The following is a 20,093-nucleotide window of genomic DNA, read 5'->3' as shown; positions in this document are numbered from 1 at the left end:
TAGCTAAAACGAAATGATTTTTTCGTATGTTCTAGCCAGAAATCTCAGCTTGACAATGAACTGGTTTTCTTTTCATTATTTCTCGTAGTTATTGTGATACTTCAAAGAAAAGTACAACACTGCGCATATTTTGAAAAGTTTGCAATGAAAAATGTAGTCGCTGACCAGTTTACGTTCGGTGCGTTTTACGGCATATAATGCTGCGTAAGAAATATAGCTTATATATCGAAATTTTTTTTAACGCTCAAAGGAAAGCCGTACCTGTTTCCAGTCTCGAGTCTTGTGGCCGTGACGAATTACGTCGCGCCATACTCGACGCTATGACTGACGCTGCACTATTCCGCAGCAGTACTAGATTGAGAGCCAACCAGTATGGACATACGCAGAAGAAAGCAGGCAGTGTTTACTTATGAAATTACAACGAAATGAACACCCCTAGCTGTTTAAAGGCGTCGATATAAGTCAACGGGGCAGTTGAAAATGTGTGCCCCGACCGGGACTCGAACCCGGGATCTCTTGCTTACATGGCAGACGCTCTATCCACACGCCCAAGCAACGTGTTCGAGGATCAGAAAGAGGATGTAGTGGGTTGGTCTATGTTGTTTTATTTATTTATTTCTTTAATTTTTATAACATTTTTAATTTTGTTTGTGTATTTATGGATTTATTTTTGATTCATTACAAAAAAGATCCTAATCCATCTGAGCCACCGACGACATAGATGATAGTTCGACTGCAGGGACTTATCTCTGGCACGCCTCCCGTGAGACCCACATTCGCAACTTATTGTACCACACTATATTCATAGTGCCTGTGCCCATTATACTCATTACTCGCGGCTTTACTGCCGATTCCCGTAAGAGTTCGGGCACTGTTTGTGCATCCGCACAGAAGAAGATGGTCAAATAGCCGGTGAGCCTTAACTATATATACAGGGTGGTCCATTGACCGTGACCGGGCCAAATATCTCACGAAATAAGCGTCAAACGAAAAAACTAAAAAGAACGAAACTTGTCTAGCTTGAAGGGGGAAACCAGATGGTTGGCTCGCTAGATGGCGCTGCCATAGGTCAAACGGATATCAACTGCGTTTTTAAAAATAGGAACGCCCATTTTTTATTACATATTCGTGTAGTACGTAAAGAAATATGACTGCTGAAAGGAGCGTTCGTGACTCTGTTTACAGATTTACGAGAAACTGAAGGTAAATTCTTTAATTATCTTCGAGTGACTGTACAGTAGTTTGATGAATTAACAGTGAAACTGCGGTCATTCATCAAAAGCATAGACTCTGCGATGAGGCTTTCATAGACTCTGCGATTAGGCTTTCATAGACTCTGCGATTAGGCTTTAAGTTTCACCTCAAGAAATGTTGTCTGGGAGTTTGAGGTAAGGATCTATTGTGTTCGCAAGGAACGACAGTTGACGGGCGTATGTATAGACGAAATCGCTCCTTGCCCTGATTTTGTGCGTTTCCTTTCACATTTAATGAAGGAATCCTTAATACCCTTCCACCTTTTCATCAATTTTGAACCTGTAGCAAAATACAAACTTTTGTGTAACGGGGTGCTACTAAAGACACAGTATTATTATTATTAAGTTAATATTGATCTTTTGCAGATACCTGGGTAGTGGCTGAAATCTAATTGACCTACATTATCAGTACAGAATCGGTCACACAACACTATGTAAAATAGTAAGGAAAGTTTGCAAAGTTGTGTGTGAAGTCTTGCGTGAAGAGTGTATACCAAAATTTATAGAAGCAAGGTGGCTGAAAAATTCCAAGATATCTGAAAACCATTCAGACTTCCCGAACTGCTTAGGTGCCTTAGATGGCAAGCACGTGAGAATAGTTAAACCAGATTTCAATGGTTCTCAGTTGTACAACTATAAGAAATTCCATTCTGTAGTTCTGTTCGTAGTTGCAGATGCAAACTATTTGTTCAACTATGTTGAAGTTGGATCTCGTGGTAGAGACTCGGATAGCACTATCTTCGAAAACTCTAAGCTTTATAAACTACTAGAAAGTGGCCAAGTAAGCCTACCAAAAGGACAACCTCTACCAGGAACTACAGAACCCTCTGTGCCCTTTACGTTATTGGGGGATAAAGCGTTTTCTCCGTCTAATTTCGTCATGAGACCGTACACCGGAACTTTTCTCTCCTACAAGAAACACATCTTTCACTACCGTTTAAGCCGTGCCCGGAGATATATGGGGTGCGCATTTGGTATTCTGACGAACAAAATGGCGAATATTTAATGTTAAGCTGAACTTCACTGTTAGCATCATCAACTGTCCTTCACAACCACTGTCGGTCTAGAGATGGCTTTAACTTTGAAGACTCTTTAAGTATACAGAGCCTATGTGATCTGGGCAATGAAGCTCCAACAACCCAAGGAGGAAGTTCACTTAATTCTAGATGAAATGTTTTCGCTGATTCCTTCATAAACGATGCTGGAAAAGTACCATGGCAAGACAAATGTATTTAAATCTGGTTGGTATCAATCATAGTGAACAGTGAAGCAATGTATTGTCGAACGTGAAAGACGATTTCATTTATTTCACTATTTAAATGTGTGTAATTTTGTAGTTTGTGGCTGCAATACAATAAAGCTGAAGTTAAAAAATTTATTTTAAACTTTCGTTATTAACCATCATTGAGATGGTGGGCTCTCGCCAGGGAGCACAAAGCATTTGTTGACTAACGCTATTTCAAGTTTTGAATGTCCACATTCGAACAAAAGCGCCACCACTAGAACACAAACACAAAATAGTTTAACGATGAAACTTACCTATATCATTTTTCTTGTGTGCATCGAGCCTAACTCCGCGTCAAACGCGACTGGTAGCAAGCAAAAGCCGCGAACGCAGTCACACAAGGTAATCAAACATAAGTCACCCAAAAGACAATCGTTATAAACGATGTGTTGCTGTGTGAATGGTTAGAGGGGTAAAAGATACAGTGCGTTTATTACACTAATACTTATAATTTGTAAAGCCCAGTCTTATAGCGAGAAAGGACGAATTTCTCGTCCCTGCGCTACCTACGGGCGGCACTCCGAAACATTAGGCCGCTCATCAGCAAGGGATGGATAAGAGCATCGATTATCAATCAGAGCTGGGATATCGATTATCGTACATAATTCTAAAAATGTAAACGACGTAACAGCCGCGATATTCCAAAATAAAATAATGATGTGAACAATGTGATTTAAGTCAACAAATTTATGTATGTCGTTTTCTCCTTTTTTCCACCCGAAACTAAAAGACTCAAATTAAGCAAGCATCCCAGCTGTGAGACTTCTCGAAAAACAAGAGTGATTACTCCGAATCTAATAAAAAATAAGGTTTGTGAGTCAGTTAGTTTTTTAGCTCATGAGTTCACTCGTTAGTAAGTAGGATGTCTGGTTAGCTAGTTAGCGAGTCAGATGATTTGTTTGATTATTAAAAGTTGTGTGGCCTCATGACCATGAAACAAACAAAACTTATCCGAATCTGCGGAAAAAATTAATATTTGGGTCAACATTTATAAAACTGTAATTCCTCTCTCTCTCACCCTATGAGGAGAGAGGTAGAGTTTTAGTTTTAGCGAATCAAAATATACGAAGTAAATGAGTATTTTTTTTATCCGTAACCATTTTCCACTTAAAAATGAGAACATGGATTTTCTTGAATTACAGCGCCAACTACCAAAAATCAAAACAAATGTTTAAGACAAAATGTACGTAGGTTTTTTTATGTAGAATCTGATTCTGCAATAAAAAATGGCGTTCTCATTTGAAATTTTAAAGATGCCTCCTGCCCCACCCCCAGGGGGCTGGGGTGGCGGGCTAATTTTAGTTCCAGCAGATGTTCCCCTAGAAAATAATCAACTTTGGATTCTACACATTTTTTTGTGTGAAGCTTATTTTTCGAGTTATTCTGGTTTGTCAACATAAAATTTACACCCTGTGTATATTCAGACAGAATAAAATCAATAAAAAACGGGTGAATATATATATATATATATATGGGAGTTAAGGATATGTATCCAATTCTCACACATATATTACAATTGCGAAGCTATGCGGATTCGCTAGTTCATTATAAATTTTACAAATATTTTCATAGCTATCGGTCATATGTTTTCATAACTATCTGTATGGGTCAGGAATCTATATAGGCCTAGGATAAATTATTTTAGCCTTGTTAGTGCAATTAGTGTATTCTATTAAATATTTACTTTTATTTAAATAATTATTTTCTATTTTGTAGTTATGTGTATCTCTGTGTGGGAAATTTCTCAACAGATTTTAAACTTTTTGATGAGATTATGTTATGACTGTACAAATTGTGACCAGAATCTGACAAGGACCTTGCAGAGCTAAGAGGACCAGCAGAGATATACCGACTGGTCGGGGTCCACCAACAGCAGTTACCTGTGAGTGAACAGGAGGACAACAAGAAGGCGAAATCGGACAATGGAGACTGCGCGGGAGGATAACCAAGTTCCAAAGAATAAGAGCGAAAACCTAAGGCATAGCGAAATCTGAGACCAAACCAACGATTTGTAACGAGAACCATAAGAGAGCACAGCGATTACACAGCTGAAGGTAGAGTGGTGTTACAGCTAGCCTTATAGCGCGGCAAGGTGTGCGTGACCCTGTGGTGACTTGAGACCGGCGCTGCAGAGACGATTCTAATGCTCGCAGATGTAGCAGCGTCACTTAGCGCCCATCATCGAATTCCAAGCATACCACCTGGAACGCATTCCACCGACACAACATGACTAGCAGCTGATATGTCAGGCGTTACCAAACCTTTTGGTCCGTTACACCACCCCAGTGGGAACTACAGGGATCAGACAGACAAGAGAACGAATTAATATTCCATAGTCATCCGTTTTGAGCTGTTGTTGTTGTTGTTATGGTCTTCAGTCCTGAGACTGGTTTGATGCAGCTCTCCATGCTACTCTATCCTGTGCAAGCTTCTTCATCTCCCAGTACCTACTGCAACCTACATCTTTCTGAATCTGCTTAGTGTATTCATCTCTTGGTCTCCCCCTACGATTTTTACCCTCCACGCTGCCCTCCAATACTAAATTGGTGATCCCTTGATGCCTCAGACCATGTCCTACCAACCGATCCCTTCTTCTGGTCAAGTTGTGCCACAAACTTCTCTTCTCCCCAATCCTATTCAATACCTCCTCATTAGTTATGTGATCTACCCATCTAATCTTCAGCATTCTTCTGTAGCACCACATTTCGAAAGCTTCTATTCTCTTCTTGTCCAAACTATTTACCGTCCATGTTTCACTTCCATACATGGCTACACTCCATACAAATACTTTCAGAAATGACTTCCTGACACTTAAATCTATACTCGATGTTAACTAATTTCTCTTCTTCAAAAACGCTTTCCTTGCCATTGCCAGTCTATATTTTATATCCTCTCTACTCCGACCGTCATCAGTTATTTTGCTCCCCAAATAGCAAAACTCCTTTACTACTTTAAGTGTCTCATTTCCTAATCTAATACCCTCAACATCACCCGACGTAATTCGACTACATTCCATTGTCCTCGTTTTGCTTTTGTTGATGTTCATCTTATATCCTCCCTTCAAGACACCATCCATTCCGTTCAACTGCTCTTCCAAGTCCTTTGCTGTCTCCGACAGAATTACAATTTGAGCTATGTTTAAAATTTCAAGCCTCTAGTTCATCGGGAAGTTAGTTTAAAATCAATTGCAAAACTGATACTGAACAGACAGAGTCTTTACAAATGTTAAAAAGAGGCAATGCACTTTTTCTTTGATGTTAGAAAGAACCTTATGCAGATGAAATTGTGGGGGATTACCAAGCTGGCTTTCGGAGGAACAGATCAACTATAGACCAAGTATTCACCCTGCGTCAAATTTTGGAAAAGAAATGAGAATAAAATAAACCAGTATTGCAATCAAAATTGCACAGAATTCTTTTGGAACGTGGAATACCAAAGAAGTATTTTAGACTTATAGAAGCGAGTTTGAAAAACACAAAAGGTAGAGTACGCGGGGGAAATTGGAGTCAGAAGAATTTGTAATAAAGAACGGACTTAAGCAGGGAGAAAGCCCTGTCTCCGCTACTTTTTAATTTAGTCCTAGAATATATTGTACGAATGGCAGCAGATAATTGAGAGGGTGTGGAGTTAAATCGAAATATTAAGATATTAGGGTATGCAGATGATCTAAACATCATTAGCGATAGGAAAGAATCTGTAACAGCAAATGCGAATGCGTTAATCAAGGCTAGTGAAGATGTAGGTCTAAGGATAAGTGAAGACAAAACTAAATACCTGGTTACTACTAGAATGCCAACAGCAGTAGATCAGGCAATGGAAACATATACTTTGAAAAAGTGAACACATTTAAGTATCTAGGCGTGGACATCACTTCGAGAAATGAGATTGAATCCGAACTGAAGAAGAGATTACGCGCGGGAAATGTGTGCTACTTCTCACCGAATAGATTACTTACATCACGGATATTGTCTAGGAATTTAAAGATTAGAATATACAAAACTGTTATTCTACCAGTTATGCTGTATGGGTGTGAGACTTGCTCTCTCAAAATGTAAAGCAGTTTCGAGTATTTGAAAACAAAATTTGAGGAAAATTTTCGGAGCAATAAGGGATGACATTAGCGGAGAGTGGCGAAAACTGCATAACGAAGAGGTTCACGAACTCTATTCAAGCCCTGACATAATCAGTATTACTAAATCACGTAGGCTGCGATGGGCGGGTCACGTAGCTCGAATGGATGAGGGCAGGGCAGCGCGCAGAGTACTGGTAGGGCACTTAGAGGGAAAACGTCCTTTGGGGAGACCGAGGCGTAGATGGGAGGACAATATGTGAAGGCTGATTTGAGGAGGCTATGTATTGAAGGTGAATGGAAGGAAATAGCCCAAGACAGGGACAGATGGCGAAAATACGTTGCTGCGGTAATGGACTCTCGAGTCCGATATGAGCAGTGCGAGTGACTTAGAAAGAACCTTTGCTGATGACTTCAGTGACATAACGTGTATGGCACTTCATCAAATACACTACCGGCAAAAAAACCGATACACCACGGAGGAGCTTCACAAATTGAGCAATTCTCTCTGGCATTTATACAAGCAGTTATTCGGCTTAGCATTGAATGATAGAGTTGCTGGATGTCCTGAGGGACATCGTGCCAAATTCTGTCCAATCGTCAGAATCCCGAGGTGGTTGGAGGGCCAGACGTTCTCAACTGCGGACAGGTCCGGTGACCTTGCTAGCCAAAGAAGGGCTTGGCGATTACAAAGCACTAGAAGCTCTCACCGTGTCCGGGCGGGCATTATCTTGCTGAAACGTAAGCCCGGGATGGCTTGCCTGAAGGTCAACACATGGGGCGTAGAATACCGTCGACGTACCACTGCGCTGTAAGTCTGCTGCGGATGACCAATAAAAGGCGTCCTGCTATGAAAAGAAATGGTACCCTAGACCATCACTCCTGGTAGTCGAGCGGTATGGAAAGTTGGTATCCGACCGATCTCTGGGGTGCCTCCAAACACGTTTTCCCTGGTCATTCGGGCTCAGTAAGAAGTGGGACTCATAGCTGAAGACCATTCTACTCCATTCAATCAGACTCCAGGGGGAAAGTCCCCGACATCACAGCAGAAGGGTTTGATGATCTGCAGAGGTCAATGGTAGTTGGCCCAAGGAGCATTGTAAGTCCCTTTCCTGTGAGCTGCCTATTGATTGACCTTGCGGTCATCGAAGAACTAGTTGCCCGTCGGATAGACTATAATGATGAATCCGGGACTCTTCAGTGCCTCCGTGATGATTGCTCGGGCTTCGCGCTATCGACCATATTCTTCTTGCAGTTGTGTTCGGCCTTGGTTCTCCCTTTTTTTACCAACATCGTCGAGTGGTGGCATCGCTCCTATTCAAATGCCGAGCGATTCGCCAATTACTCGAACCGACTTCTCTGAGCCCAGCTACACGTCCTCTTTCAAATACTGACATCTACGTATATTGTTCATGTGTCAATCTGCGAGGCATACTTATTTTCCAACTGAGTACAAGCAATGAAATTCGCTAGGACTTTACACCCTGGTATCGACATGTCCCCTGTTTACCATCCTTGCCAGCTCTACCGTGAAATTGCGCTGCAGCGTCACACATTCATCCATCGCCAGCCAGACTGCAATTTTGCTCTTTACGTCGATATCTGTGTGAATATCTGCTTGCATAACTCCTTGGTGGTGCGTCATTATATTTCTTAGAGTGTAGTAAAAAGGTAACAACGCGGCAAACCACTGTCCCATCGTTAGAACATGCTCGAAACGTCTGCTTGCTATATAGAATGTAAGCAAACGCGTAACTCCAGTACGTTTCGTGTATTTACCTCTGTACTTAACAGTCCGTGATATGCTTTTATAGCGATCAGAAAACTAAAAAAATGGCTCTGAGCACTATGGGACTCAACATCTTAGGTCATAAGTCCCCTAGAACTTAGAACTACTTAAACCTAACTAACCTAAGGACATCACACACACCCATGCCCGAGGCAGGATTCGAACCTGCGACCGTAGCAGTCCCGCGGTTCCGGACTGCAGCGCCAGAACCGCTAGACCACCGCGGCCGGCCTCAGAAAACTAGCTCATATAGTTGTTCATACTTTCACAGTGTATGATAGTCGATAAAATGTACACTACTGCCCATTAAAATTGCTACACCAAGAAGAAATGCAGATGATAAACGGGTATTCAAATATATTATACTATAACTGACATGTAATTACATTTTCACGCAATTTGGGTGCATAGATCCTGAGAAATTAGTACCCAGAAGAACCACCTATGGCCGTAATAACGGCCTTGATACTCCTGGGCACTCAGTCAAACAGAGCTTGGATGGAGTGTACAGGTACAGCTGCCTATGCAGCTTCAACACGGTACCACAGTTCATCAACAGTAGTGACTGGCGTATTGTGACGAGCAAACTGCTCAGCCACCATTGACCAGACGTTTTCAGTTGGTGAGAGATCTGGAGAATCTGCTGGTCAGGGCAGCAGTCGAACATTTTCTGTATCCATAAAGGCCCGTACAGGACGTACAACATGCGGTCGTGCATTATCCAGCTGAAATGTAGGATTTCGAAGGGATCGAAGGAAGGGTAGAGCCACGGGTCGTAACACATCTGAAATGTAACGTCCACTGTTCAAAGTGCTGTCAATGCGAACAAGAGGTGACCGAGACGTGTAACCAATGGAACCCCATACCATCGCGCCGGGTGATATGCCAGTATGGCGATGACGAATACACGCTTCCAATGTGCGTTCACTGCGATGTCGCCAAACACGGATGCGACCATCATGATGCTGTAAACAGAACCTGGATTCATCCGAGAAAATGACGTTTTGCCATTCGTGCACTCAGGTTCGTCGTTGAATACACCATCGCAGATGTCTGTGATGCAGCGTCAAGGGTAACCGCAGCCATGGTCTCCGAGCTGATAGTCCATGCTGCTGCAAACGTCGTCGAACTGTTGGTGTAGATGGTTATTGTCTTGAAAACGTCTCCATCTGTTGACTCAGAGATCGAGACGTGGCTGCACGATCCGTTACAGCCATGCGGATAAGATGCCTGTCATCTCGACTGCTAGTGATACGAGGCCGTTGGGATCCAGCACGGCGCTCCGTATTACCCTCCTGAACCCACCGATTCCATATTCTGCTAACAGTCATTGGATCTCGACCAACGCGAGCAGTAATGTCGTGATACGATAAACCCCAATCGCGATAGGCTACAATCCGACCTTTATCAAAGTCGGAAACGTGTTGGTACGCATTTCTCCTCCTTACACAAGGCATTACAACAACGTTTCACCAGGCAACGCCGGTCAACTGCTGTTTGTGTATGAGAAATCAGTTGAAACTTTCCTCATGTCGCCGGCCGGGGTGGCCGAGCGGTTCTAGGTGCTGCACTCTGAAACCGCGCGACTGATACGGTCGCAGGTTCGAATCCTGCCTCGGGCATGGATGTGTGTGATGTGCTTAGGTTAGTTAGGTTTAAGTAGTTCAAAGTTCTAGGGGACTGATGACCTCAGAAGTTAAGTCCCATAGCGCTCAGAGCCATTTGAACCATTTTTTTCCTCATGTCAGCACGTTGTAGGTGTCGCCAACGGCAGCAACCTTGTGTGAATGCTCTGAAAAGCTAATCATTTGCATATCACAGAATCTTTTTCCTGTCGGTTAAATCTTGTGTCTGTAGCACGTCATCTTCGTGGGGTAGCAATTTTAATGGCCAGTAGAGTATACCGTTTTCGTTTGTGGTGGAAATGGTCAAAATATTAGAGCAGTGTTTCGTTCGTATGCTAAATCTATCCTGATCCGTGGAAACTGGATATGCCGAGTTAGTTTGTGAAATCTATCCCCACAAAACCTATTAAGTCACTGCAAATAAGAGTTCGTTCGAACTGCCAACACATGTTGATGAAGCTAGTCGTAGTTTCTAAAGAGAAACCAAATAGACAACTTGAACAACATGACGAAAGCTGGTAAAGTAAACACAACTGAAAAGATCGAAAAGGAATGTGATGGATAATTTCAAGCGACTTTGCTTCGCGACGAAAAGTGTCTGTTGTGTCACATCATTGTAGTTTTCGTACAGGTGTTGCTAACATCAGAGTTGAGAGCCCATAAAAACACACACACACACACACACACACACACACACACACACACACACACACACACACACATTATGTTTCACCAGAACTAACTTCTATTATCGTACTTAAAATTTTAAGTTACACTGTACAAAGGGGTTTTTATCCGAAGCATTTCCTTTGATATAGAAGGAGACCTTGAAATCTGAATTGGACTGACATAAAAGCGAAGATAATTCGATATAATTATGTTACATTCACACTTGTTAGCATCTGCATACTTCTTAATTGGGATTATTAAATTCTTCTTGAATTCTTGAGGTATTTCCTTCTGTCTCATATATCTTGCATAGAGTGTGGACAAAATAATTTGGTCTCTACCTGTACATAAGGCGCAATAGGAGAAGGGTGAATGGTGGTGGTGGGGGTACTGCAAAAAGTTGGGAAGATGTAGTTCGACAACTGAAGCCAAACTACAGTCATATGTCACGTAACTTGTACGACGGGGGGTTCAATAAGTAATTCAATACAGTTTTTCTCAGCCACTTTTGGTTGCAAAAATGCGGAATTTTTTGTGGGACATCGTGGAATATTCCCGCTTCAGCTCCTACAGTTTCATAAAGTTCCGAAACTTGGCGGCGCTATACGCAGCCATCAAAGTGGCGTCTGGACCGGAGGTGCGTTCCAGCAGAGAGCCGTCATTTACTTTGTTTTGGCGGAAAATTACAACACTGCAGAAATTCATAAGCTCTTGGAGAATGTCTACGGAGAGCTGGCAGTAAACAAAAGTATTGTGAGTCGTTGGGCGAGGTGTCTGTCATCATCGCAACAATGTCGCACAAACCTGCTCTATCTCCTATGGACTGGCCGGCCACAGACAGTTGTGACTGCTGCAATGTTGAAACGTGTGGACACTCTCCTCAGAGACGATCGACGGATGACAGATACCTCACTGCTCAACTGGTTGTCTCTGCTGATAAATATTGACACACTCGTCCACCAGTTGGGATACTAAAAGGTGTATGCCCACAGGGACCATAAAGAACACTGGAGGACCGTCTGTGCAGAATTGCTTGCACGTTGCGAGGCTAGCCGTGACAATTTTTTTATCGAACATCGTGAAAGGCGATGAAACGTGGGTTGTTGTTGTCGTTGTGGTCTTCAGAGACTGGTTTGATGCAGCTCTCCATGCTACTCTATCCTGTGCAAGCTTCGTCATCTCCCAGTACCTACTGCAACCTACATCCTTCTGAATCTGCTTAGTGTATTAATCTCTTGGTCTCCCTCTACGATTTTTACCCTCCACGCTGCCCTCCAATACTAAATTGGTGATCCCTTGATGCCTCAGAACATGTCCTACCAACCGATCCCTTCTTCTAGTCAAGTTGTGCCACAAACTTCTCGTCTCCCCAATCCTATTCAATACCTCCTCATTAGTTATGTGATCTACCCATCTAATCTTCAGCATTCTTCTGTAGCACCACGTTTCGAAAGAATTTATTCTATTCTTGTCTAAACTACTCATCGTCCATATTTCACTTCCATACATGACTACACTCCATAAAAATACTTTCAGAAACGACTTCCTGACACTTAAATCATTACTCGATGTTAGGAAATGTCTCTTCTTCAGAAACGCTTTCCTTGCCATTGTCAGTCTACATTTTATATCCTCTCTACTTTGACCATCATCAGTTATTTTTCTCCCCAATAGCAAAACTCCTTTACTACTTTAAGCGTCTGATTTCCTAATCTAATTCCCGCAGCATCACCCGATTTAATTCGACTGTATTCCATTATCCTCGTTTTGCTTTTGTTGATGTTCATCTTATATCCTCCTTTCAAGACAATGTCCATTTCGTTCAACTGCTCTTCCAGGTCCTTTGCTGTCTCTGACAGAATTACAATGTCATCGGCGAACCTCAAAGTTTTTATTCCTTCTCCATGGATTTTAATAGCTACTCCGAATTTTTCTTTTGTTTCCTTTACTGCTCGCTCAATATACAGATTGAGTAACATAGGAGGTCTCACTACCTTTCCAACCACTGCTTCCGTTTCATGTCTCTCGACTCTTATAACTGCGATCTGGTTTCTGTACAAACTGTAAATAATCTTTCGCTCCCTGTATTTTATCCCTGCCACCTTTAGAATTTGAAAGAGAGTATTCCAGTCAACATTGTCAAAAGTTATCTATAAGTCTACAAATGCTAGAAACATAGGTTTGCCTTTCCTTAATCTATTTTCTAAGATAAGTCGTAGGGTCAGTATTGCCTCAAGTGTTCCAACATTTCTATGGAATCCAAACTGATCTTCCCCGAGGTCGGCTTCTACCAGTTTTTTCCATTCGTCTGTAAAGAATTCGTGTTGGTACTTTGCAGCCGTGGCTTATTAAACTGATTGTTCGGTAATTCTCACATCTGTCAACACCTGCTTTCTTTGGGAATGGAATTATTATATTCTTCTTGAAGTCTGAGGGTATTTCACCTTTCTCATACATCTTGCTCACCAGATGGTAGGAAACATGGGTTAACGTCTTTGAACGGGAAACAAAACGGCAAACAATGGAGTGGGGAGTGGCACCGCACCACGGCCCCGCCGAAGAAAAAATACAAAGCCGCACTCGCAGCTGGTAAGGTCATGGTGATTGTTTTCTGCGACTCTCAAGGGGTTATCCTGTTTGATGTCCTCCCTCATGGTGCAACTATCAACTCTAACGTGTACTGTGGTACTCTCAGGAAATTGAAGAAACGACTTCAGTGTTTTCGTTGCCATGAAAATGGAAACGGCTGCTTCTTCACCATGACAGCGCAAGGCCTCACAGAAGCTTGCACACAGGAGAGGGCTCAGAGAACTTCATTGGACTCATTTTCTTTATCCGCTCTACAGCCCGGACCTTGCACCTTCCGACGTCCATCTGTTTGGCGCAATGAAGGATGGACATGGATGCTAGAGAGGGTACTGATTGAAGCACATTGGCTCGGGGACGTCGGCCAGTAGAGTGGTAACATGAGGGCGTAGAGGCTCTGCCAGTACGGTGACGTAAGGCCGCTGGATTGAACGGATATTATGTTGAAAAATAGAGTTTTGTAGCAAAAGAGTGGGGAATAATACTGTGTCGTGAATAAAACCAACCTCCTTTCGGAAAAAAAGATGTGTTGCTTTACTTATTGAATGACCCTCGTAAGGTACAGCTAGTGAGTCTGCAAATATAGACGGTCAAAGTCAATAGTTTTTCAGTAGAGTACCGACAAAGAAATAGTGTCATAAATAAAGGACCAAACAAAGCAAAACACGATCGACAGTGCATTGACAAAAGGTAATGTCATAAAAAAAAGAGTTAAAAACGCAGTGTAGCAGACAACGTAGTTTCATGTGGTACTCACAACGTAAAATGAGAATAACTTGTGCCTCGGCAATTATAAGTCAGTCTTCTAACAAACTGTTCGTCAGTATTACCTAACTGTAAATTTTCTTTTCTTTCTCCCGTGTATTTCGTAAAGTACTGAATAATTTTCTTTCTTTATTCTCTTTATTGTGCGGCTGGAATAGCTAGGGGGTCCTGTTACACTCCCAAGCACATCTCTAAAGATTTGTGCTTCCTCGTTTGTCTCTCACTCATTATTTTAATGGCTTTGCATATGACCTCACATGCCTGATTTTGAACTTAACATGCACCTATGGTGAAGACTGCATTGCCATCCGATGTAACAATGAGAAAGCTTGAAGCAAGTCGGCAGGCGACCATCCCTCCGGAACCGAGTGGTGGACTCCCCCAGCGCACGCTGCGAGAACGCCTTTCTGCTCAGGGGCCACGTTAATTTGCGCTAGTTCTACCAGGCGGAATAATTTTGCCGTGGCTGGTTGTCCTCAGGACAGGACAGGATTATCTTAAAGACTGTTCGATAGAGAGCGGAAAAAGTGAAAATCTGAGGGCGCAAAATCAGGTGAATGAGGTGGGTGTGGAATGACTTCTCAACCCAGCTCCCGTATAGTGCTTGTTGTCAGTCTAGATTAGATTAGATTAGATTCTGAATCGCCTGTACGAGAGCCGTGCTTTGACAGGAACAGCAGGTAGTGGTGGGCTGCCTGGCGGCGTACTCACCTACGTAGCCAGCTCCGTGCAGAACGAGCAGCGCGGCCCACAGGACCATGCTGCCCCCCCTAGCACCGCCGTCTGCCCATAGGGCGCCTCCTCTGCAACACACAAGCACACCACCGAATGAAATGCGGGCGAAATCATTCAAGATACAATGGCATTAAGTGATAGCAGTACACACTGCTCAGATATTTTGAACCTGCAATGTAATGGTTATTACTGTTCGTTTATACCACCTACGTTATATGAAATATGTAAATTCATATACAAAATATTGAACATTTACATTTTCTAATGTGAAAATACTATTCATAGAGAAATTAGTGGGTTAATACATAAGTTCGTAGCGTTTTTCCATAAGTTTTATAAAAAAACACAACAGATGCACATAACAGACTTAAATCATCAATAATATAGTCTCCTTCACTATTTACAACAGCATGCCAACGCTGGGGCAACATTTAGATTCTTCGACTGTGGAAATCACGTGGTTTTGAGGCGAAGAACTCGTAGTGCCACGTTCAGTGTGCATTATAAAGCGGAAATGGATTATCTTAAAGACGGTTCGATAGAGAGCGGAAAAAGTGAAAATCTGAGGGCGCAAAATCAGGTGAATGAGGTGGGTGTGGAATGACTTCTCAACCCAGCTCCCGTATAGTGCTTGTTGTCAGTCTAGATTAGATTAGATTAGATTTACTTTCATTCCAATTGACCCGTAGTGAGGAGGTCCTCCAGGATGTAGAACATGTCAGAAAAACAATAATACATGACAAATTTTTACAAAAATGGCTCAAATGGCTCTGAGCACTATGGGACTTAACATCTGTGGTCATCAGTCCCCTAGAACTTAGAACTACTTAAACCTAACTAACCTAAGGACATCACACACATCCATGCCCGAGGAAGAATTCGAACCTATGACCGTAGCGGTCCCGCGGTTCCAGACTGAAGCGCCTAGAACCACAGGACCACGTCCACACAGGACGGCGACAAATATTTACAACTGAAACAAATACGCTAATGTACCTTCCACAGGTCCCAAGTGGAATGATCTTCTTTTAATGAACACTGTATGAAAGAATCATTTTACAAACACTAATGCACTGAATTTAAAACGAAAAAACTTTTTTTATTTATAAGGTAATAAACACGTAATAGAACTACTATAATACTTATTTACAATGAGCACATTACTGCACTGAATTGGTGCGGAAGTTGATTGTACTTACACACACACACACACACACACACACACACACACACACACTGACTTATTTACAATGAACACATTACTGCACTGAAATTTTGCAGAAGTTATATTGCGTATATATACAAATCAGTTGGTTCTACTGAGAAATTCATCAATGGAGTAGAAGGAGTTGGCCACCAATAAATTCTTTAGGCTTCTCGTAAATTGAATTCCATTGTTTACTATTAAAAACACAGTAGTGATTCTCCAGCAGAAGGAGGTTCCTGCTCAATGGTCTGAAGATGACCACAGTAGTGGTCGAAACCGGACACCGTAATAAATAAATCGTGATCAAGACTGTTTTTAATAGTAAATATTTGTAACACATTGATCACTGTCAACTCCCATAATGTATTCAAAAGTAATGAATTTCATTGGTTGTAACTCTTCAGGCTTTCCCGGCGAGATCTTGACTTGTGGAATAATCGGGTCTACTGCCGGATGTTTGTGTCGCTCTGGCACAATGTTTCGGCCGCGTAACTCGTTGCCTTCTTCAGGTGCTACCTGAGACTGCCGTATTGGAGGATCTGGTCCAGTAGTTATGCCCAGAGGGCGCTGGGTGCTCTCTCCTCCAATATGGCAGTCTCAGGTAGCACCTGAAGAAGGCAACGGAAGGCAACGAGTTACGTGGCCGAAAATTGTGCCAGAGCGACAAAAACATCCGGCAGTAGACCCGATTATTCCACATGTCAATTTAATTGGTTTTTAAGCTTTTTACGGCTGCTGGCAAGTTATTGAAAATGTGTGTTCCTGAATAATGGACACCTTTTTGTACAAGAGTAAGTCACTTTAAATACTTGTGAAGATTATTCTTATTTCGAGTACTGATTCTATGAATTGAGCTGTTGGTTTGAAAAAGTGACATATTTTAATGACAAATATCATTAAGGAATAAATATATAGGGAAACAGAAGTTAGTATCCCTAGTTCCGTAAACAGACTTCTGCAGGACGTTCTTGAGTTCACACCACATATAACTTTTAGTGTACGTTTTTGTGCCCGGAAAACTTTAGCTTGGTTTGATGAATTACCCCAAAAAATAATCCCATATGGCATTATGGAATGAAAGTAGGTATAGTACGCGAGCTTCTTCATTTTTATATCCCCTATGTCTGACACAATTCGCATTGCAAATAGAGATTTGTTAAGACGCTTCAGCAATTCTGTGGTGTGCTCCTCCCAATTGAATTTATTATCAAGCTGTAATCCCAAGAATTTAACACTGTCCACTTCTTCTATCTGTTTGTCATCGTATGTTAGGTATATACTCGTGGGACACCCCTTAAAAGTTCCGAACTGCATGTAGTGTGTTTTTTCAAAGTTTATTGACAAAGAATTGGCTAGGAACCAGTGATTAATGTCCACAAATATTTTATTAGCTGATCTTTCTAAGAACACACTTGATTTGCTATTTATTACAATGTTTGTATCATCAGCAAACAAACGAACTTGGCATCTGGTAATGTTACTGATGAAAGGTCATTGATATACACAAGAAAATGTAAGGGCCCTAAAATGGAACCTTGTGGGACCCCACATGTAATTGCCTGATAGCTTAATACATGTCTCTTTCCTAATAGCACCATTTATTTCCTGCCAGAGATATAAGATTTGAACCATTTTGCGGCATCTCCTGTTATACCATAATATTCTAATTTACTTAAAAGGATATTGTGATTTACACAGTAGAATGCGAGCGGGCGTTATCGTGAAGTGGCACCACTTCAATCAGTCTTCCTGGTCATTGATCTTGGATTGCGTCTGCAAGACGTCTCAGTTCTTAAGAACAAGTGTCACCGTCGTTGTTCTATCAGGTACATAAGATTATCTTCTGTGAATGCGTGCAGGTCTTTGCAAAGGGAATTGCTACTTTGTTTGGGCTCAGCTATTCCTTGCTTTTCCTTATGTTAGCATAAAGACACCATTTCCCGTCACCTGTAGGATGGGAATGGTCGTTGTTGTTCAGATCCGTCGGGGACGTTTCAGCGTTTCTGAAACACAATAGTTTTGACATAAAATCCGTGAATGGATCTGCGACCATGTTAGGCTCAAATAATTTACTATTCTTTTATTTACTTTTACAGTTTGGTTTGGGAGTAACAATAAAAGATAAGTGCCGACTAAGACAAGAGTAAATTTTGATCTTTTAAAGCTTTGGTGATGTGATGGTGAAGTGAAAATCACAGCTAACCTAAGATCAGTCAGCGATCGTTGAACATTGCGCACGATGGATATTTGACATCAGCGGAAGGAAGCACTCCTCAATTTCAAAGTGCTATCAGCAGTCCATCTATACTCCGTTCATCACAAGAATAAACCTGATGTAAACAAACGTGATGATTGGTCAGAAGCCGTTGCATACGTACACTGGTGTTGTTACACTCTTGGAAATGGTTAATACTTATGTATTAGATGTATTATCAGTAAGATACGTTAAATGAAACTTTAAGATATTCAAATGTACTAACAGTCATTAATGTTTTTCTTAATCACGCTTTAGCTACGTAGTTTTCATTCCAAAAATCTTGTAAAGTCACAGCCTCTGGACTGTTGTGCTCTGATTTACGCGCTGAGGCTGCGAAAGGTTTCTGCGATTCTATTGTTAAAGAGGCAGTGGAGATACGGGTCAGTGATAACCTGGTCAATCGGGATAGTGGCTTCTAACCCAGCACCGTGTGGAACACAATATTATCAAGAATGAGACGCGAGCACACCGATGGAGGCAGGTCGGTGGCGGCGGATGGAATAAACAGGCCGCACCGGGACGAGACGCCAGGACCCGGTGCCAGCGGCCTCCCCCCCCCCCCCCCCCCTACCCATCACGCGCCGCCGCGCTATGGGACAACATCTGAGGTCACCAGTCCCCTGGAACTTAGAACTACTTAAACCTAACTACCCTAAGGACATCACACACATCCATGCCCGAGGCAGGATTCGAACTTTGTCCGAAGCAGTCGCGCGGTTCCAGACTGAAACGCCTAGAACCGCTCGGCCACAGTTGCTGGCAAAGTAAGGCATACCTCCCAATATCGTACCGGATCTCCATTGCCAGCGTAATGTAGCATCTCGACGTGCCATGGACTCAACGAGTTGTTGGAACTCCCCTGCAGAAATACTGTGCCATGGTGCCTCTTTAGCCATCAAAAATTTCAAAAGTCTTGCCAGTGCAAAATGTTGTGCACGAACTAACCTCTCGGTTATATCCCACAAATGATCGATGGGATTCATGCCGGACCATCTCGGTGGCCATATCATTCGCTCGAATTGTCTACAATGTTCTTCAAACCAGTCGTGAAAAATTGCGGCCCGGTGACACGACGCATTGTCCTCCATAAAAATTCCTTCGTTCTTTGGGAACATGAGGTCTATGACTGGCTGCAAAGCAGCCAGACCTAATCATTTCGTCATTGATCGGTTTAGTTGGATCAGAGGACCCAGTCCTTTCCAGGTAAATGCAGCCCACACCATTATGGGGCCACTATCAGCGTGCACAGTGCCTTGTTGAGAACTTGGGTCGATGGCTTCGTTGGGTCTGCACCACACTCGAACTGTGGCATCAGTTATTAACAATTGAAATCGGGACTCATCTGACGAGGCCACGTCGTCTAGGGTCCAGCCGACACGGTCACGTGGTCAGAGAGGCGCTACAGGTGATGTTATTTTAGCAAAGGTACTCGCGTCCTTCTTCTGCTGTCATAGCCCACTAACCCAGATTTCGCCGCGTTGTTCTAATGGATACATTGGTCGTACGCCCCACATTGATTTCTACAGTAATTTCATTCCGTGTTGACGAAATAAATCTCGAGTGAACAGCCTGGTTTGAGTGTGCACAGGACACAATATTTCGGCAATCGACCACGTTGCCATTATCAGGTCCGCTGATGTACTGACCGTCGTTGTATATATATATATATATATATATATATATATATATATATATATATATAAAATACGCCTGGACAAAATTCAATAATCACATCATTCAGTGTTGTTTGTCTGTTAGCATTGACAACCCTTAAAAACGCCGCTGCTCTCGGTCGTTAAGAAAAGACCGCCGCCACTTTGTTGTTCTTGATGACGGTTAATGCCTGAAACTCT

General features: G+C 42.4%; 1 protein-coding gene across 3 annotated transcripts in view; it reads right to left on the bottom strand.

Moving 5' to 3' along the window:
- The window catches only part of LOC126175906 (fibronectin type III domain-containing protein 5), a 942,320-nt gene that overhangs the window by 215,362 nt on the left and 706,865 nt on the right, over positions 1-20,093 (bottom strand). For all 3 annotated transcript variants that reach the window (XM_049922970.1, XM_049922971.1, XM_049922972.1), the window contains exon 3: positions 14,753-14,844. In XM_049922970.1, the coding sequence (XP_049778927.1) occupies positions 14,753-14,801 (49 nt within the window). In that variant the 5' untranslated portion in view covers positions 14,802-14,844. The remainder of the gene's footprint in view (positions 1-14,752; positions 14,845-20,093) is intronic.

Source organism: Schistocerca cancellata, chromosome 3, assembly GCF_023864275.1.
Source record: "Schistocerca cancellata isolate TAMUIC-IGC-003103 chromosome 3, iqSchCanc2.1, whole genome shotgun sequence".
Classification (NCBI taxonomy): Eukaryota; Metazoa; Arthropoda; class Insecta; order Orthoptera; family Acrididae; genus Schistocerca; species Schistocerca cancellata.
This window is presented reverse-complemented; position numbering and strand designations above follow the sequence as displayed.